Source organism: Danio rerio, chromosome 7 (genome assembly GCF_049306965.1).
Source record: "Danio rerio strain Tuebingen ecotype United States chromosome 7, GRCz12tu, whole genome shotgun sequence".
Lineage (NCBI taxonomy): Eukaryota > Metazoa > Chordata > Actinopteri > Cypriniformes > Danionidae > Danio > Danio rerio.
In genome coordinates, this window is record NC_133182.1 from 23,430,001 (window position 1) to 23,452,714 (window position 22,714).

General features: G+C 35.2%; 1 protein-coding gene across 4 annotated transcripts in view; it reads left to right on the plus strand.

The window, feature by feature from the left end:
- The window catches only part of htr2cl1 (5-hydroxytryptamine (serotonin) receptor 2C, G protein-coupled-like 1), a 78,656-nt gene that overhangs the window by 30,494 nt on the left and 25,448 nt on the right, over positions 1-22,714 (plus strand). For 2 of the 4 annotated variants that reach the window (XM_073905907.1, XM_073905909.1), the window contains exon 2: positions 11,431-12,018. In XM_073905907.1, coding sequence (XP_073762008.1) covers positions 11,625-12,018 — 394 coding nt within the window. In that variant the 5' untranslated portion in view covers positions 11,431-11,624. 4 annotated transcript variants of the gene reach the window in all.

Genomic DNA, 22,714 nt, shown 5'->3' on the forward strand with positions numbered 1-22,714 from the left:
CATTTCTTATCCTTATTTCACACATACCCACACATACAGATTCAGCCTAGAAGAATGTTTAACCTTCCTGTCAGGAAGTAAAAGGGTTCTTAAACTTTTCTTAGGAAATTTTAGTCCCCTCAGGCAAATTTGTCTGCCCACGGTTCCCATCATGTAAAACTATTTCTGCAATTCATTTTCCAATTCAAATATGAAATGAGACGGCCAATCTTAAGAACACATTCAAGTAGGTCAGTGTCTGAAACACTGTCAGACAGAACTGTATTTTATACTTTTTATATATAATAATGTGTGTGTGTGTGTGTGTGTGTGTGTGTGTGTGTGTGTGTGTGTGTTTGTGTGTGTGTGTGTGTGTGTGTGTGTGTGTGTGTGTGTGTGTGTGTGTGTGTGTGAACATAAGATTTTTACATTACATTATTACAATTCTAAAAGAAACAACAATATTTAAATGCCTTCAGTTTTATGCAATCTCAACAAAAAAAAAACATAGCTCTTCTTCTACAACTTTACATAGAACCCCATTTCAAGAGTTTACACTTAGATATTGTTTGACAAATGTTAGCAGGTTTGGCATGCTGTCTCGGGAGAGAACCCTGAGCTCGAAGATAATTGAGCCCGGGGCTCCCACCTGGTTGATTGAGCATGTAAGGGGAGTACGAGATCAGGTAGTTCTCGAGAGCTCCCCGTGGTATAGGAAGAAAGGGGGGAGAAGGGGTGGATGGGGGGTTTCTTCGGAAAACGTAGATAAGGTAGTAATTTTTTACTAGGCTACTTATAGTAAATTTGGATTAATCTGATTGGTTAGCTAATAATTGAATCACATCACGTGCTCCTCTCGAAATTAGTTTGTGAAACTTCACTTAAACACCAAATTGTATCAAACATTAAAAGATCACGCATTTGTTTCAAGAGTTCCCACTTTGTGCTGATAATTGACAATAAAGTGTGTTTGGCATGCTGACCCATTGGTAGAGAGGGGAGTCTGAGCTCAGGTAGGTCTCGAGAGCGTATAAGATAATCCTTGATTATTAGGTGTGACTTAACTGCCTACTATAGCAGCATATGGTTATGCGGTGAATGCCCTATACTTAAACACTAATATACTGTGCCAATTTGGTTTATTCAGTTCACTTATACTGTATGTCTTTGGACTGTGGGAGGAAACCAGAGTACCTAGGGAAAACATGTAAACAAAAACGGCAACTGGCCCAGCCGGGACTTGAACCAGTGACCTTCTTGCTGTGAGGCGACAGTGCTAACCACTGAGCCACTGTGCCACCCTGTCGTAGATTAATCTAGACAAGAGGGGGAGGAATAGTGGGGGAAAAGGGGATTCTCCAGGCAAAGATGACTAAGGTAAGAAAATCTGGTTATGTATGTGTGTTTGGATTTGGCTGATTGGTAAATCATGATAGCTAATGCAGGACCAGCTGTGGTCAATCATAAGCACATGATCCTCTTCAAATTAGTCAATAAAAAACTTCACTTATTCATTCATTTATTTTCTTTTTCGTATTAGTCCCTTTATTAATCAGGGGTCGCCACAGTGGAATGAGCTGGCAACTTATGCAGCATATGTTTTAGGCAACGGATGCCCTTCCAGCAACACATCTCTGAAAAACACCCATATACTCCCATTCACACTTATCATCCATCCACATGGTATCAGATATACTAATAGAGAAGACTCCAGACCCAGATCTGTTTTTACATTACTGTGATGGTTGGTTTCAGGGTTGGGGTAGGGGTAGACCTTAATAAAATACAATTAATGGGAAATATTATAAATAATATAAATAATTCTTGTTAACTTCTGGCCGCAGCTGTATGTAATCTATAGCTGGTTAACCATGTGGATGGATGATAACAGCCCTCTGAGCCAACTAGTAGGCGCAGAAAGCCCCTACTATCCCATATTTCTCAGCTGATAACCAATGATAACAACCATTCAATCGAGTGATGACATTTGAATTGGTTGGAGCAAAAAGTGACTTGAAACTCTCCGACAGCAGGTTGCCCTGATCAAAGCCAAAGCCATGACTCTTTCAGCCATATATAGCCATTAGTCTTTCTAAATCTATCATTTCTAGGAGATTGCATCTTTACAATGTAACTCATTCAAGTCCTCTAAAAAGACTTTTGTCTGTGAAAGACAAATGCAAAACTGGACAGGATAATGTAGAGAATATCAACAGTGGAATTGCTCTCCAGATCACCTCTGAACAGGGGAAGGATCTGTCTTTGCATACAGTGTCTTATTGTTTAAGATATTTGGATTGAAAGCCCTTTCTGCAATGACCAAAGCAGCATAAATAGTCTAAACGCTCGACTAATCTTCATTCAGGAGCATGCTGTGATAGAGAATTGGTTAATTGATGGCAAATATTGAACCTGAAATGAGAAAGTGTCATGGTTTGGTGGTGTTTTCTGTAGCAGACGTTGAGTCAAGAAACAAGCAGTTCCTTCTTTGCATTCATGACCCAATCAACCAGACGTTTTTATGCAGGACACTGACCCACAGAAAAACTGGTAAAGCAGTTTCATGAAGCCAAAAACACTTGAGGGTCCAGAGTACTGATTTAAACCTGAAAAATTCTTGGCGGGAAAGTTTTCTCTGAGAAGATCACAGAAAGGAGAAGTTGTGGACAAAGTGACCAAATCTTTGAGTAATTTTATTCATGTTTTTTTATTTTATTTTATTTTTTTATTAAATGCCTTGGTTATCTTGTTAAGTAAAATCACAGCTATGTTTTCATCCATATATTTTAAGCAGATTTTATTGTTTAGTACTAGTTTTTGTTGCTGTTGTTGAATAATTCCGATTTTTTAGGTGATATATAGTATAAAGGGTATTGTTACTGAAAGAAGTATTTGATTCTCAGACTGGATTTATTTATAAAAAATAACTGTAAAAAAATGAACATGACATGTTTCCAACTAGCTCTAGCTGAAATAATGGAAAAAAACATACAGATTGTTGAACAAATTCATTGGTTCTCTGTAAAAAATGCCCAAAGTCACCATGCAATAAAATTCACTCTTAATTATATATGTATATAGTTCTTGGTATATCTATGCACTTAATTTATTTTGTAAAAAGTAATTTACACTCATAACTTTAATCAAATACCATAACCTTTCCTGCCCCTTGAAATGACTTTCTTTACTTTCTTGTCACATGGAATTCTTTTAAGACGGGGCTATCTGTAGGTGTCTCATTTCTGCTCTGGTTTCATCCATTTGTTATTTTTCCTTTATTTTGTTAGCAATGCCCTTTTTCAACAAACCAATCAGTTTACAAAGACAAAACTCCTGCACCACCCTACATTGTTTTTTTCCTCATTACAGAACCGTTTCAAGAGGATGTACATCACGATAGCAGAAAAAAGGACACTCTTAACTTCTGCTTCATGGCAACATTTATTGCAAGCGGTAAGATGCAAATAATGTTTTGAAAATGCACAAAAACATTTGCACAACTGAGTAGGATAAACTTTTTAGCTATGATGTAAACACCAATTAAATTCCAGCATGAGCATAAAAAAAGTCATGTGATTTTGTTTTAACTGGTTGTGTGAAAACAATTATAGGCAAGATGGGACAGCATTAATGAACAAACCAGCAGGCTGAGCACATTATAAACTATCTGAAATGTTGTTTTGATTATTCCAAAATGCCTTAGCCAAATTTCGTCATCCAAGTGGTTTAGTATTATTACCTAAAGAAGCTTTTCCTGTTACCTATCTTAAGCATTTGAGCTCCCAGAGAAAATCATTGTGTGTTCCTTGCATTTCGGCTTTGTCTTCTAAGGCGAAAGTCATTTATTATATAAAAAAAAAAGGCTCACATTGACTTCTACTGCAGCAAATTACATTTTTCTTTTAGATATTTGGCACCAGTTTAACTCATGAGATGAAGAGCATCATACATCTAATTTGCATATATGGATGGAAACATAGCTGCTGTTCGGTTAGCATGGAAAACCTACAATTAAAGTTCCTTCAAAATTTGAACAATGAAGATTACAGTATTCTTGGAGAAAAAAACAGGTGTTTCTAACTTGTTCTCTAATTCTGATCTCCACTATATATTCAATCTAAAACAGATAATGTGTACTTTAACTTGCGGTTGTGCTAGATCACAAGGCAATGGGAATTCTTTGGCAACAATGCCCCTATTAAGTGCATTTCCAAATGAACCCTAATCTAGGGCTGATCAATACCAGATTAAACGTGAATCGCTGGAAGGTATTTGGCCATTGTTCTTGATTCCTGTAGTCGTTTCATGCCAATTTATCCCAATTCACAGTTACTTGATTGGCTTCTGTTGAGGAGGCTAATTACCCATTGTTGGAATGCAGAATCTCACTTAGTTTGTGAGTGCACTCTCATCCACTTCATTAATTGAAGATGAAGAGGAGTCTGAAGGGAATAGCAGTGATTGAGAGAGAGAGAGCGAGAGAGAGCAGTAGAAAGACTTGGAGAGACAAAGATTAGGATTCTCATCAGGTGAGCAACAATCAGCTTTGTTAAGGTCTAACAGTGCTCTCTTTTAAAAAAAAAACTTAGTGGTGTTGGCTTTTTTTTTTTTTTTTGCTGTTCACCAATAAATAATAATAATAATAATAATATTAATAAAGCATTTGTATTGGCATTAAAGGATTCATGAACAATCTTTGTCATCCATTTATTCCCAAAAGTTTATTTTAGTGTAAAAATGTTTTTTTAGATAAATAAAAATTGTCCCAAGAGCCAGTTTCTGTTCTAACGGGTTGTCGTGGTCCTAACCTTTGACCACCACCCATGCCACAAGGAGCATGCCTACATGCCTGGAGGAGGATAGTCGCACATCGTTTCTTCGAGCTGGGGGAGGAGTTCTAGTATTTTGGGGTTTGTTCACGAGTGAGGGAAGAATGGAATGTGACACTGACATGCGGATTGGTGCAGCGGTAGCAGTAATGCCGTCGATGTACCAGTCCATTGTGGTAAAGAAGGAGATGAGCCGAAAGGCAAAGCTCTCGATTTACCATTAAATCCCCTCACAGCTCTCCCTGCAGGTGGTGTGCCTGCAGGAGGATGGTCTCATGTTGTTTTTTCGGGCTGGTGGAGGAGTTCAAGTATCTTGGGGTTTTGTTCATGAGTGAGGGTAGGATGGAACATGAGATTGACAGGCGGATTGGTGAAGCAGTAGCACTAATGTGATCGATGTAGTGGTCAGTTGTGTTGAAGAAGTAGCTGAACCAAAAGGCAAAGCTCTCGATTTACTACTCAATCCCCTTATGGCTCCCTCTGCAGGTGGTGGACCTGCAGGAGGATGGTCCCACGTCTCTCCTTAGGGCTGGTAGAGGTGTTAAAATATCTTGGGGTTTGTTCATGAATGAGGGATGGAACGTCAGATTGACAAGTGGATTGGTGCAGTAGTAATGCAGTCAATGTTCCAGTGCATTGTGGTAAAGAAGCAGCTGAGCCAAAAGGCAAATCTCTCGATTTAGCAGTCAATCTATGTTTCTACTTTCACCTATGGTAATGAGCTTTGAGTCATGACTGAAATCACAAGATCTCAGATACAAGCGGCTGAAATAAGTTTCCTTCGCAGGGTGGCAGGGTGTACCCTTATAGATAGGGTGAAGAGCTCTGTCACCCGGGAGGAGCTCGGAGTAGAGATGCTGTTCCTTTACATCGAGAGAAGTCAGCTGAGGTGGCTCGGGGATCTGTTTCGGATGCCTCCTGGACACCTAACTAGGGAGTTGTTCCAGGCATGTCCCACCGGGAGGAGGCCTCGGAGAAGATCCAGGACACGCTGGAGGGACTATGTCTCTCGGCTGGTGTGGGAATGCCTCGGGATCCCCGCGGAGTAGCTGGAGGAAATGTCTAGGGAGAGGAAGTCTGGGGTTCTCTCCTGAGACTGCTGCCCTCACGGCTCGGCCCTGGAAAAGTGGATGAAAATGAATGAATGAAATATTCTTCATCAAAGGTATTTCAAAGGGAGGTAAAGCTGGACCATTGCTGTGCAATTCTTGAATATTCTGAGACATTAGGCACTTTTCCAAAGTCCCAGAAATGTCCCCTTTTGATGAACCTAACTCTTGTGAAATAAAGGATACTTTTAAACTGTAAAACCTCCGACCCTCCATGTTTCAAAGAGTTGATGGGTGACGTATCAGGTCATTTAGCTCGAGAGCATACACTCCTTGGACCCAAAATCTCAACACCAATTTCAAACTGAATGGCAACCTTTTCTGGATTTCCTCAAAACTGATTAGTGCTATGCCAACAATTTATTGGAACAATTGATCATATTCTGATAATTACATTTGAACATTATGATAGCTTTGATTGGTAAATACACCTATTTGTTTGTTGTTTATTAACTTTACTTAATTAATTTTTATTTTCTGAATTATAGCTGAGGTTTCTGTTTATACCAGTGTATTTTCTTTGTACTGATTTTGTATATAAAAAAGAAAAAAAGTCCTTCACACATAGAAAAAAAAATTGCTTTTAGGAACTCTTAACTGAAAGGTTCTTGATGGAACCCAATATGATTCTTCCATGCCGTCACTGTGAAAAAATCTTTATTTTTTTATATATCTTTTTATATACTATGACCCCAATAGTACTTGAACACTTAAAGTTGAGCCAATAAAATATCTGTAAATATTGCAGTTAATTATAATTTTCGTTGCTGTTTCTGTTAAATAAGGCACTTTTTTATGTCATATGCAGTGTAAAGGCTATTGTTTCTGAAAGAAGTATTTAAAGCTCAGCCAGACTGCATTTACTTGATCCAAAATACTGTAAAAACTAATCTTGTGAATTATTATTATTATTATTATTATTATTATTATTATTATTATTATTATTATTTCTGTGTTGTTTCAGTATTATTAACAATAATGGTAGTTAATATTTAAACGGGTGTGTTTATAAATTGTTTAAATGAAATGAATAGATATTGTCTATAGCTTTTATTATATTTATTGCACATCGTTAATTGCCTTTCATTTGTATTTTTCCTATTTGTCTATTTATTTATTTCTAATAAATAAACATGAGAAATGTTAACTTAGAAACTAGCTGAAATTAATGGAAAAAAAAAACATATGGATTGAAAGACAAACTAATTGCTGTTCTGTGTTGTACGCAATTAAGTGCACATATTCACCTCTAATTTTAGAGTATTTCAGACCCTCTTAATACTGATATTGTTTCCTAGCCTACTGCAGCACATGGTGTTCATGTTTTTGTACCCACTAGATTGTGTCCCAAAGGAAATGTTCTGTCCCTCTATAATGGGACCTGAAGTGTCATTAAGATTCAGGGCTGACTGTAAATTTGAAGTCTTGTGGCCTTTATGCACTTACCTTGAACCCGTATATAACAGCATTCAGGCTGCTCTCTTGTTTATGTATATGTGTGTGCTGGATGCGCAGGAGGTGATTATCTGGTGATTTATTGATTGCAGGGTCTTTGTGCTTTTTTTTTTTTGTACGTTGTTGGCTTTATCTCGTTCTACAGAGAAGAGCTGAGCTACCACCAACTCTCTTCATCTGAGGAACATTGTGGCAAACATGTCTGTATATCAGAAAACCACCTTCCCCTGCACTGACAAAAAGAATATTTCTTAGAATTGCAGAAGGAAGCCGGGACAGATTGTGTCATATTTTTCTGCGCGACGCACATTTTCTGTCTATAAGAGAGAGCCTCTAATGTTTACAGAGGAATGGCTTTGTGTCACCCTGATTTACTCATTCGTTCTTTTGTTCCCTTCTTCACTTGCTGGAGGGAATGATCCAGTATTTTCATCAGATGAAAATAAAGCTGAAATCATAGCTAAAATATATATATATAGATATATATAGCTAAAATAAAAATATATAAAATATATATAAATATAAATATATATATGTTTAAAATCACCACACTGGTCTCCAACACAGGCTATTTCTGAAAACATAGCCCTATATACATTTCTGGAGATCGCGAATTATGTAGCCTGAGTTACATTTGGCTGTGTTTTGTGTTTAAAAACAGTTAGCTCGCCATGTACATTGGCGGATTTGTGACGCAGGGAGAAGTTAACCACAATGATGGGGTTTGAGTCCGGCGAAGAAAGGTCCAAGAAAGCAGGTAAGACAAAAACAGAAGCTAAAAAATAAAGTAAACAAGTAAATAACAGGGTGAGAATGTGGTGAAGTCTGAAAATGTGGTACTCAGACGAGGGCTTTTCTTTTTCTCGATTGCTTTTTTAAAACTATTGCTTGGGTTTAGGGAAAGGGGTGGGCGGGTCAAATAGCACTTTTGAAAGCACTATTGGTTGGGTTTAGGGAAGAAGGAGTGTGGGTCAGTCAATCATTCGGTCGATCAGTCAGCCAATTAGTCAGTTAGTCGACAGCAGCCTCTAGTGGATTTACACATGAACAACAGGTGCCATAGGCACACAGGAGAGAAATTTGAGTTCTCATAAAGCATACACAGCAACCTCTGGATGATTTGCGAAAACAAAAACTGCAAAAAAAACATACCTCTTGGGACATATTTGGCGCTCTTCAGAAATGCATATAGCGGTATGTTTTCAGAATGAGCCTGAGATGGGTCTCTCAGTTGGTTTCCATCAAGATTTAACCTGTGTTTTTGAGTAAGTGGTCAGAATAGATGCAACACCTGATATTATTAATATATTTAAATGCATCACTTCTGACCACTTGTGTTTAGATTTTTAGATGACGTGGTTATTTCATTAGTTTAGTGAAAGCGGTCATTTAATGATCTAATCCATGGCTTACAAGTGAGTAATTAAGCAAGCGAATAAAACGTAATCGCAGAGTTCGCATAGGTTCGCTTTTGCTGCACGCGACATGATTTTGGCCGGCGGAACACATGATTTTTTTTTTTTGGATACTCAAGCGAACAGTGCGCAGCGTCGCATTGAATTTGAGTTGAGGATGAATCACTTTGAAGAGATTTGCTCTGAGATTACCAGATGATCAATAATTCTTGACTAGAAATTCTATTAGTGGGAAAGGAGGAAAGCTTTTGTTAAAAAGTTTAGAAAAACCTGAGGCATAAGTTTGTTAAAGCCAAAAGAGGTCATGGCAAAAGTGGAGACTCAGGTACAAAATTACAGAAATATGTTTTTTATGTTTGGTTTTACACTGATGTTTATATTGCAATTTTGAATTTAAAACAATCTTATAAGTTACAAAACTATCATTAAGGAACAAATTATTTCTTTGATAACTGAACTGGAATATTTGAACCTATCGCTTTATAATATACCGATGCCTTGTTTTTCTAGGTTTTGATAATGGTCAGCAATGTTGAACCATTGTTGCCTTTTAGCATAAAAAGAGGACAGAAACTAGCCAGACAGTAATGTGTGAATTGTGGAGCGGGCTAAATCTAAAACAAATCTGTATTTTTTAATAAGTTTGCTTTTTTGCTTTTATTCTTGCCATAATAAAAATATATCTGTAGAGCAGCCCACATTCTGTTGTCATTAATATTTTAATAAACTTTAATAGGAAAAAATGTCTGAGGTATGAACAAAAGCAAGTGATGCATCAAAGTATGAAAAAAAAAAATCTTCAATGTTTTAAAAAAACCTTATAATCATTAAAATAATTTATATAAACAATAAAAATAATTAGTATAAAAATCTTGAACGATATTAATGATATGACGTACATCCAGGAACTTCCTACTTCTCTGTTTATTCGTCTGACTTTACGGTCAGTTTCTTTTGATCGCCCCCAGTCATTTTAAAGAATAACATAATGGCGAACGCAGCAAGTATGAAAGCCTCGTCTGTTTCGTGAGGTGTGTGCGCAGTCAGTGCGCAATGCGGCGCCATGCGAAAGTATAAATCCAGCTTTAGAAAAATGGTTCTTTGTTTAATATTTTAATTCTCAAAAAAATGTAACATGCTTTAAAATGGAAATTTAGGCATTAATGAGGTTTTTTAAGTTTGGTAGAAACCAAGTTATTATTTAAAAGTTAAAGAAACAAGTGAGGTGGTTTGACAGTTAGCTGATTCTGAAAAAAAAAGGCGGAAAAAGAAACTCTGACACAAAGAATTATTACAGCATGAAAGGATTCTTCAGGACTGAACCATTATTTATAAAACTGTTACTATGTTTAAACAATATACAAAGAACCATCTTTTGGAATGTGGAACTGGTCAAAAGTGTACAAACCCTAAAGACTGATGTACAAGCTGCAATTTTTGTTTACGTTTTGTTTAAATGTTTGTTTTTTTTTCAACAGGGAAGTCATGTGGCAATTATTTATGGTAGCATGGTTGCGGTTTGTACTTTGTTCGTTTGTTCCTTCCTTCAATCGATTGTTCATTCCTTCATCAATCTATTTGAACTTAGCCAATCAGGCTAATAAACTTGCTTAATTCATTAACTGCTTAAACTATTTACAGTGTACCTGGTTATAAGCCACTACAGTATGTAATTCAGACACACAGTTGTTGATCAGGTGAAATGAAAGCAGTGTTTATGTCCATGTTTTTTGGCTTGTAATTTCATGTAATTGCTTCAGAATTCACAATATCATAAAATCGTGTTGTATGTCATTGGGTCTGAATGATTTTCAAATAAACTTACACATGACGCACATGCCTATACGATCTTCTGACCATCAGAATTTCCCCATGTGTGCCCATCCTAAAGGTTTTAAACCTGATTTATACTTGTATTTAGCAGATTGAACTGATGATATCACATATAATTTCCAGGAAAAGCCCTTACAGAAAGCTCATTTCCTTCTTCTTTCTTTTAATTTAAGCATACATGGTTAGTAATCCCACGCACGTTACATGCCATCAGTCCACACCAACTATAACGCACAGCCTATAACCGACAGGGTGAAGACTGCAATTACCGAAGGTTATTAGCCATCGTTTGGTGACTGACTTTATGAAGTGACAATTACCCACTTGCCCATCATGAAAAAAATGACATTACATCACATTACCTCTGACATGTGGCTTGAGTTATTAATACCAGCTAATTTAATGACGAGTAGCCGCCGATCTGGTGAATTACAGCTTTCGATAAGCCAGTACAAGCCGGTTCGCAGAGATTCAGACTGTAGTGTATCATTTTAACTTTTAAACTCAATTACCCTCTATTACCACAGGAACACGGTGACACCAGTTGACCAAAAATGAATGGATCTTTCCAAACCTGATCATTTGTGCATCCTCCAATTTACAATGGAGATATTTTCCCTTTGACGGCTGAAAATTAAGTCCCCAGTGCTGTCAGTCAGATGTCAGATGTTTTGTAAATATTCCTTCTATTCTCTGTGCCATAGATTCCTATTATTATTGAATCAGAGCAGCTGTGATAGTAAGAGTATCATCTTTAAATATATTTTGGTATTCATTCCTCTTTTGTGTGTCTCTCATTGTGTTTTGCAGATACAGTTTCCATGAAGAAGATCCTGAGCCAGAAAGCAGCAACAACAAATGCTATGGATATCCTCAGCGCTGTAGATTTCTCCTTCACATAGCATTTCGAGTGGATCGCTGTATCATTTTTTAACTTACAAAACTGTTCTTCCCATAAGCGGCCATGAGCTCATATTGAAACAGGCGACAGGGAAAGACATCAGATGATGGGGGCACCTGGTGGGCCAGTTCTGGGTGGGTTTAGTTCCACCACATCCTCCTTAGACCTCGTTGGCTGGATGATCTGGCCTGGGAACACCACGGTCAGCCTGAACCAGAGCTTCTTTGGGACAGACTACAGCTTCAATCTGTCGTCCTCCTCTTCGTCTTCTCCTCATGGGGTGAAAAGGGAGGAGATGAAGGAGAAGAACTGGCCGGCCCTGCTGATTCTAGTGATTATCATTCTGACCATAGGAGGGAATATTTTGGTTATTTTGGCCGTGTCGCTGGAGAAAAAGCTGCAAAATGCAACAAACTTCTTCCTCCGCTCACTCGCAGTGGCAGACATGCTGGTTGGCATCTTGGTCATGCCAATATCTCTCATAAACATATTATATGGTAAGTTACCACATTAACTTTTTAAAAATAAATGACATGCAAAATTTGTTGTATTAGATTAAATATTTCTCAGTCAAGATAGAACCAGTGTTGGGTAAATTACTTTAAAATTACTTTAAAAAAGTAATAGATTACAAATTACTGACTACTTCTGGAAACTAACTACTTAATGTAAAAAGTAATCAGATTACTAATTACATTACTTTGAAGTTACTTTAAAAAATATATATATATATACCTATAAAAATACAAAATAAACTGCAGCTCTTATAGTATATCTTTTGCATAGATTATGATAGAGACATTTTTCTTTTTTTTCATTACTGATATGTGCAGGAACCACCTAAATTAATTATAGCAACCTAGACCACACAGAACCTAAGGGTACACTTTCAAATGGGGTTTGTTATAACACAGACAACATACACACATATTTGAATAACTTTCACCAGTGTTTTATGAAAATTCAAAGGGTTTTCTTAAAAATGATACCAAACTGTTGCATTAACACCTCTGCATGTGGATTTGGGAAACTTTTTTATTTGGGTAGGCAAAATCCAGGGAGGAACCTGGAAAAACTGGATAAATCTAACCACTGACATTCATAGTATGCAAAAGCACTGCAGTGTCTGTGTTTGTCTGAAGTAATTAGTCTACTGAAATGTGTAAATTCCATACAAAGCATGAAGCTGATTGGTCAGTTCTTCTCGCGTGACTCTTGGTTTTCAACTGATGCGTCTTGAAAATGCGAGCGCACGTACTATGTGCTCTGAATATGAATGCAAGATGCGCGCCTCCATTAGAATTAATGAAATTGTGGTGCGTTTTTGGATGCCATCAGGATTCACAACTTTGGTTTGATGCATTGTGGGTACCGTTTAAATAGGTTGGTCTATAGCCTAATGTGAAGTGACTTCTAAGTGTCTAATGAGATGCAAACTTTCAAATAATGCAGCACATCGCCTATAAAATGTAGCATCACCAGAAGTCACACTTTCCATAATATAACTTTAGTGGCATTTCCCTTTAAGACCCAGGGGCTTTTTCCACTGGTGTGAGGGTTTCTCCTCTAAATAACATGGCTCATTATAGAAATGACACCATAGAATATATGCCGGTTAAATAACACATTTAATTGGTCTCTTTCCTCCAAAACTCAAGAGATGATGACTTCTATTTAAAAAAAAAAAGATGAAGAAGAAAGTTAAGGGGTTTAGGTTGATTTAGTCGTTACATGAATGTAATTATGTATAGCACAGAGCAATGACAAAGTTAGAAAAGCCAAGAACCAGAGGTGGTGAGATTTAATAGCTTTATAGCAGGGTATAACATGAAACCTCTTTTCCCAGAACAAGACAAAGCAAAGCAAGCAAGAGAGAGTGAGGAGGTGGAGATATTTGGACAATCTCAAAAAGTTTTAGACTGCTATTAACAAACATATTTATTGTCATCCACTCATGATCAAATTAATTTTTCCACTTCCTAAAATTGTGAATCCCCAGATCTGGTTTTACAATTCTAAGAACCCTAAGCAAGAATATTCACCCTTGTGTATTACTTAGCCTACATGCAGCAACAAGCAGAGGACACTACTGTTTGATGAATACTGCTGAAAAAAAAAGGTTTAACATAATGCAGTTTTGAGGCTTTTTTAGCATTAGGCTGTCATTGAACAGACCAAAGACAGTTGATGTTGTCCATCCACAAGATGGTGACAGAGACCACATAATAAGCGCTTAGAAGATAAAACAGCATAATTTCTAACTACAGCTGATCAAATCATTATAAATCAGGTAAGTAATATTCTAAGTCTATCTCTCTCTTTTCTATGATGTACTGCTGTATTTATACAATGTAATTGTAGTGTATTGAGTGTGGGATGGGACTTGCTTATGAAGAATGTATGTATTTTATGCAGGCCCCTCTTTGTATAACCCTGAGTAACTTTTTCAGGTTATTGTGATATCCTGATTTCAACAGAGAAATACTGAGAAATCTCTATAGACTGATGGCATTTCATTCTTATAATCTTAAAATCGCCTATCTTGTCATCACTTTAGACAGTACGCCAGTGAATCATTAAAATACTAGCTCTAAAGTGGTGTGTGTGAAATAGCAAGAGCTTTTGCTGTTCTGGCATCAGCTGTAGATGTGAGGGAATGGCGGAGGTAATTCCTCATACCTAAGGATTTTTAAACTCTCCGTATTTGGTTTTTCTTTTTTTATATACATGATTATGCCATTAAACTGTTGTAAACACAATATCACATGAGTAGCAGTGCAAAATGGCTGTATATCAGCACCGGTGCCAACGCAAACCTCCCACCAGTGCCAATATACAGCCACATCGCACTGCTATTTCTGTCATATTTCTCATGTGTATATATACATACACACACAGGCATGCATATATTTGAGAAGTTGTTTATTTATATTTAGATATAAATTATATGTGTGTAAGAGACAAAAATTATTGACAATGTTAAAAAACAAAAACATATGTTTAAAAAACCTTATTTTGGATGCAGTTAATCTTTGGTAAACATTATTAACATAATATAATATAATATAATATAATATAATATAATATAATATAATATAATATAATATAATATAATATAATATAATATAATATAATATAATATAATGAAATGTAATGTAATGTAATGTAATGTAATATAATAAAATATAATATAATATAATATAATATAATATAATATAATATAATATAATATAATATAGTAACATATAATTGATACAAGAGGTAACATTGAAACCTCACCAGGTCATATTGCCACATATTGAAGACAAGCTGAATTGCTCATACACAGATCCGAACATTATTCTTTTTTAAATTATTTTGCAATCACACACTTTTTGAGTAGATCTATTTTAAATAACTGATTATTTTGCTACCATCAAAAGAGAAGCCATCTTGAATATGATTCATGTGTGTTAATGATTAATGTGTGGATATACTGTACTGCCTTTGCCATTTATTGTCACATGACCATCACTTCTCTGCCATTCACAAATTCTCTCCTGTGGCCTCATGGGATAGTACAGTGTCCATCGTCATTATATAGTGGCCTTAGTCATTATATCATCTTTGAGTCTTTGAGAGAAAGAAGACGGAGAGAGAGCGAGAGAGAGGCCATTGGGGGCACATTGAAAGAGACAGCAGCTTGTCTTGCATTGTGTTGCTCAGAAAACCACAGAAATATGGCCTGTGGCAGAATTGAGATGGTGCAGCCTCTGTGAGCTGCTCAGCTGTCTGCTGTGGAGTATTTCTGGCTCTCGATATCCGTACAGGGACCACACTGTCCATCTCTCCTAAGCCATGGGGAGCTCTGTTTAACCCACATGTCTTTTTTAGATATTTTTATATACAGTGCTCAGCATAAATGTGCACACCCCTCACTGATCTCTCTTTTGAATTTATATGTTTTATAGGATGCTTTAAAGTAATGTATTTAGATTAGTCTGCAGTACCAAAGCCAAAACAGGAAATAATCTTACAATAAAACTTAAGAGCCAAATGAGAGTTTTTCTTCAACTGCTTTGGCTCAATTCCCAGTTTAAATGTTTATTTTTCAAAACAGTAAGTTTAGGTCACTGAGCCATTTGCTTATTGTTCACATCAAATTGGCATTTATTATTGATTTAAACAAATTGCAATTTTAAAAGAGAGGGTATTTCACCCAAAGTGTATAGGTGACCATCTTCAAGTGGTTGTACACGACCATAGTATTACTCAGTCAGAAACCTAAAAGTACTTGGGCATTTAGATTGACAGGTTTTTTTACATGGAAAACACACATTGAGTGGGTTTGTTCTCGTTTACACCAGAATTTTTATTTTTTTACGGAGTTTACGTCTTTTTGGAGTCAACAAGAAGTTCATGATGTTGTTTTATAAAGCTGTTCTTGAAAGCATTGTTAGATATGGCATCACAGTGTGGTTTGGCAACCTATCTGTTTAGTGTAAATCTAAGTTGATGCATCTCCTAAAGACAGAATGGAAAATTGTTGGGCACGATAAATATTTTAATCCTCAAGTTTTATATGAGATTTGTGTCCTCAATCAGGTGGAAAGGATTTTGAATGATCCAACTAATTTTTTGTTTCCACATTATGAACTGCTTTTCTCTGGTAGAAGATATAGAGTCCCAAAGTGTAGGTTGAACCGTTATAAGAAATCCTTTGTACCTGTTTCAGTGGGTTTATTTAACAAGATGCTATCTTAATTACCATTATAAAATTGGTAACTGCTGTATTTTGTATTGTTTTTATTGCTTGTTTTATGGAATTTCTGTAGCAGTATGGTGATGCCTATAACAAACTTCCTGTCAAGGACAATCAAGCTTACTATACTACTACTACTACTACTACTACTACTACTACTACTACTACTACTACTACTACTACTACTACTACAAATGCTTTTGTACATGTGTGCAAACAATAAGTACAATTGTGTGTAGTTTGGTCAAAAATGAATTGCATATGGCTTGCCGATTCTCTCTTAAACTGTCAAGCTCTTCACAATTTCTCAATCATTTTACATCATGTAAGCCATCACACTCAAAACAATTGATTTAATTATCAAACATTTGTATACGCACATGTTTACACTATATAAATCTGATATTGACATTGTTTTGTAATGTCTGCGAAATTGGTAAATGACCTCTTATTGCAATACAATTTGCATCATCTATTTAATTTCCACTTGTGGACAATAAAGAAAGTAAAGTGAAAGTAAATTTTGAAGGCATATATATATATATATATATATATATATATATATATATATATATATATATATATATATATATATATGTAGATTTGCCACAGCACAGTCACTACCCTTTTTTTTTTTTTTTTGAGAATAAAGAACTTCCACAATCCTGAACTGCTGTAGCATGCATTGAGAGCAATTGGATAAAGTATAATCTCTGGCAAGGCCAACAATAGTGACAGGATGTCCACCAAGAATTCATATTTTCATAGATGCTAATTTGTAGTATTTTTTGGGTAACATAAGAAATATGAGATATACATTACAGTAATTGGACAAGCAAGATTGCACACTACATGTAAAATATTTATACAAAAATATTACATATATATTTACAAAATCGATTGTGTGGAACCCAACATTTTTTTAAAGTGATTTAACTGTTTATTAAAACTGTTTCGATCATATGCACCAAAATATATTGGATTTTCTTTCAAAGTTTAAAAAATGCTTAAATATTTTCAAAAGGGGTACTGAGCACTTTATATATAGTTTTTAAAAAATGATTTTGGAAATATCTTTTAAAGCTTTTAAAATACATTTTGCTTAATTATTTTTTACAAAAATACATTAGCTAGTGTAAAATTTAAATAAAATCTTTATTTGAAGCCTAAACTACTTAAGCAAGGTGTACAGTATACTTAACATTTTCAAAAATATGACTCTTTTTGACTACCAGTGTAACAAACATTACAGCTATATTTGTTCCCCCATAGAAAATCTGTACAAGATATATTTCTCTTATTCTAATTAGTGTAAATTTAAAAAAAATAAATAAATAATGCATATTTCAGATTTCAATCCACACACTGGTGAAAAGTTTGCAATGTGTTTTCTCAACTTGAAATTTATTTTGAAATAAATGTGTATGAAGGTTGCGATTAAATGTATTTTTTTATATTTATTTTTCGACATGTTTTATTTTCTTATATTTTAAATGTATCTTTAATAAGGGAAGAGAGAAATATATTTTACTGTATTGGAAGGATGCGTGGGTGACAGATCTCTTGACATGAGTGGGTTTGGAGAACTCAGGCGGCCTTCATATTGATTGTGGAAGATGTCCTAACTTTAAATGATCTTAGTTGCTTGTCAGCTGTAGATAGTGCTCATGATGAGCTTGCATTTGTCAGTTTAAGAGGAGAGGCTTTTATTGATCACTAAGAGATATTGATCAGTACAGCAGCCTGCAGACCCTCAGAGCAAACAGAGCACCGGAAAAAAAAGAAGCACTTTAGTGGCGGCAGAGAACAAACTGTCATGGTGCATCAACAGAAAACACTGTGACGCCGCAATGCTGTTTTATTGTTTTTCATATACTGTCGTAGATTTTGTTTAAGTTTTAAATGCTATATATATTCTGGCTTTGTTTCAATTATATTTTGAGTTGCAATAATTTTTTTGTATCTTTGTTTCAAATACACTGATATTCAGAAGTCTGGAATGATAAAGGTTGTTTTTATTTAACTTTAATTATAGTTTAGTTTAGTTAGTTCAGTTATTTAGTTAGTGTCAAAATCACCAGCGATCTAATCCTTGCAGATCGCTGCCTGCCTGTGCTGACCAGTCGCCTGTGTATTTGACTACGACTCTGGATCTGCCTGCATACATCTGTTTGCTCTTGAGACTGTTGCATGCCTGACTATTCTCAATTAACCTGCATTTCGATCCGCAACTCCCTCATCAGTGTCCACTTCACATTACAGATAGTTTGTTTATTTGTTCGTTCAGTTAGTTAGTTAGTTCATTCAGTGAGTTAGTTAGTTAGTTAGTTCATTCAGTTAGTTTGTTCAGTTAGTTAGTTCGTACAGTTAGTTAGTTCGTTGGTTCAGTTAGTTATTTAGTTTGTTCAGTTAGTTAGTTTGTTCATTCGTTAGTTAGTTAGTTTGTTCAGTTAGTTAGTTTGTTAGTTAGTTAGTTAGTTAGTTAGTTAGTTAGTTAGTTAGTTAGTTAGTTAGTTAGTTAGTTCATTCATTCAGTAAGTTAGTTAGTTTGTTCGTTTAGTTAGTTTGTTAGTTCAGTTAGTTTGTTAGTTCGTTAAGTTAGTTCGTTCATTCGTTCGGTAAGTTAGTTTGTTCATTCGTTTAGTAAGTTAGTTAGTTCGTTCAGTTAGTTTGTTGAGTTAGTTTGTTAGTTCAGTTAGTTAGTTAGTTAGTTTGTTCATTCCTTCAGTTAGTTTGTTAGTTTGTTTATCTATTTATTTATTTAGTGCTCTGCTTGCCAATGTATTTGTATCATTCTATGCTAATGTAAATATTATAGATTCTCAGAAATATTGTGTAAATAATGTTATATTAATTTTATTGTTATTTATGTATTATCATTTAATTAACAATGCAGTTATTAAATACATTTTTAAATATAATAAATTGTATTTAAACTATAATAATAGCTTTATCTTTTTAATTAAATAAATGCAGCCAATATAAGCAAAATAATATATTTTTATAAAATAAAAAAACATAAAAAATCATAATTATTCCAATTTTGGCCATTAGTGTATGCCAGTGTATGTATAAAAGGTTAAATAAACTGTATTATTATATTATATTATATTATATTATATTATATTATATTATATTATATTATATTATATTATATTATATTATATTATATTTTATTATATTATATTATATTATATTATATTATATTATATTATATTATATTATATTATATTATATTATATATATTATGGGCGTTGCAGTGGCGCAGTAGGTAGTGCTGTTGCCTCACAGCAAGAAGGTCGCTGGTTCAAACCTCGGCTGGGTGGCGTTCCTGTGTGGAGTTTGCATGTTCTCCCTGCATTTGCGTGGGTTTCCTCCGAGTGCTCCGGTTACCCCCACAGTCCAAAGACATGTGGTACAGGTGAATTGGGTAGGCTAAATTGTCTGTAGTGTATAAGTGTTAACGAATGTGTATGGATGGGTTTCCCAGAGATGGGTTGCAGCTGGAAGGGCATCCGCTCCGCAAAACATGTGCTGGACAAGTTGGCGGTTCATTCTGCTGTGGTGACCCTGGATTAATAAAGGGACTAAGCCAAAAAGAAAGAAAATGTATATATATTATATTTAGTCTACTCTCTACTGCTTAAGCCTGTCATTTTGCTTCTGTGTTGGCTCAGTAATTACAGCATTTAGCTATATTTTTATATACTTTCTGTTTGCCAACCTAAATGTTGTTATCGGGATGGGTTTTTGGCTGGAGTTTCTCTGCAAAAGCCTCTCCTATACTTGTGATAATAGCAAGCTGGGACTCTTTGTCCAGAAACAGTGCTAAACTGTTATTCTGGCAAGTGCAATTGTCTGTACTTTTCCTCTCTTCTCTGCTGTAGCCAGTAATGTGCTATTGAAACTACTTTCTCTGTTCATGGGCATCTAAAATAAATCAAGAACACAGCTTTTTGAAAAGTTGTTGTACAGAGTTGATTAAAAGTTTAGTTTGCCCAGAAATCAACTCTCTCTGTTGTGGGACCCATCGACTTCCATACAAGGGAAAATATATACTATGGAAGTCAATGGGTCACAGCAACCAGCATTCTTTAAAATATCTTCTTTTGTATACAACTTTTCCACAAACTCTCAACCTTTAGTTTGACATTTTTTAAGAAATAGATTTCAGATTTAGTTGGGTCACTTGTATCAATAAAAATCTGTGAGTATGCACAGAATAATTTGAGGTTACAACTTAAAAACGTAACACATTTAATTAAAATAAATAAATAGCTTTTTTACAATGAATGTTTAAGGTTTACAATGCAAGTCCAATTAGAATCACTTGTTTGGTATCTTATATAAAATATCCACTGAACTGAAACTGAAAATATGACTTTAGAAACTGTATTGTGCATAAATCATCTAAACAATACAATTTTCTTAATAATTACTGTATATATACTGTAAAAATATATTTTAATTAATCATTAATGTATTATGTGATACACAAGTATTTTCTGTCATGATTGATGTTGTATAGTCACGCTACATAGATCACATGTTTTTACCTAAACTACATGGCAGTTTTACACACAAAGCTAAATGAAAGTATTCTACCCAGGACGGTTCTGATTACGCAGCCCTATTATACATTTCTTGAGAGTGCTAAATACGTCCCCGGAGCTAAGTTTTTTTTTTGTTTTGTTTTTTTTGCAGTTTTTTTTTTTTTTTTTTGCGAGTCCCTTGGGTTCTCTTTTTCAGATCTCATACTTCTCTCGTGAATGCCAATCGCGCCTGCTGTTCTCATGTAAATTCACCAGAGGCCGCTGTCAACTGACTGACCAACTGACCAATAGGTCCACCCTTCCTCTAGCCTTAACCCAAGCAATAGTGTTTTAAAAAGCACAGATTGTAGTCTGAATTATTATAATGTATAAAAAAATAACATATAGGGAAATGAGTCTAAAATAACAGAAAATGTACTGGCAGTTTATGACAAGGTTTTTGTACCGTAAAATACAACACCAACACAGACAACGCTCAGTACAACCGGCTCAGTAAGGTCCAAGAAGTGTTTGGCGCGATTTGTTGCTATTTTCAGACCAGCGCAACTGTAATTTTCACGTTTTGCGCCACATTGTTTAATTAGCATATCCATTTGCATCACTTTATGGACTCATCTGGACTAATGTTGATATTTTGTTGATATTTTGTAGAAATTTTGAAGAACTGCACCATTAGACCCTGCCATTAACCATCTAAAAGCAAGTCAAAAGTCCAGCACAGAGTGTGTTAGTTATGAGCCTATGTGGGTTCAAACACGTACACATTGCTTAATATGCACCGGATGTACAGCAATACACAAATATCTTTACAAATGAAAACAATTTAAATATAATATAAAAACATACAAACCACTTCCTTCTTGCCTCATCTGGGGGGGCTTTTTTCAGTTTATTCATGATAATTTGTATAATGTCATAATGTTGTTATTATTAGTAGCAGTATTATTTATGCATAATTATATTTGTTTTAATAAAAACTAGTTTTGATTGACCTTCTGTGGAGTTTTAAAGACATATGCATCACCATGTGGGGCATAAGAATAGGACATGTAATTCAGTTACAGTACCTTTCTGTTGTTACAGTACTGAGTTTTTTGACCACACTTCGTTACTATTGTTCATTTATTCGTTTGCTGAAAATTAGAATTTAGATATAGAAATAGTTTTGAAACCAATTTTTGTGCTTAACAAACTAAATTAAATATGTACGCTTATGGATGTCTTCAGTGGAGTGCGTTCAAAACCATTTCCTTATCCACGAAAGTAAAGAAGTAAAGAGAAAGTGAAAGTAAAGAGGCAGAATGAAGGAGGCTCATTCTTTATTCTCACGCATGACCTCATGGTCTGTTTAACTGTTTTCTCGCTAGTGAAGCATTTAGTTTTTCCACTTAAAAAGTCCAGATGTAAATAGCAAATGCACTATGGCGTGATTCAACTGACTTTTAAAGGAAATGGGAGATGAGACTCTGATTGGTTTAATGCAAGTTATGCTCAAAACAAACCCATAACTCATTAAAAGGCACCTATGATAAAACATTTAACAATGTATCAAATACTCATTGGAAAAGTTGGTACTGTAGTTAGTACTGTAGTATTTCTCACAAACGCTATGTGAGATCTGTTTTCTTTATGTCTGTCTGTTGTCTGACACAGCCGAGGGAGGAGATTAAGGCACGTAGAAACGGTGGACGGGGAGGACTAGCCTTAAAGGCGCAGTACAGCAAAACCGCAACCCAGTGCAAAAATGTATAAAATAAAATCTTATAAAAGGTGTATTAAAAAATCTGATGAGTGTTTTAAGCTGAAACTTTACAGAAACATTCTAGAGACACAAAAGATTCATAATAAATCGGAAAAAATGGGTAATCTAGCTGCCCTTTAAGAGAATAAGGACAACCC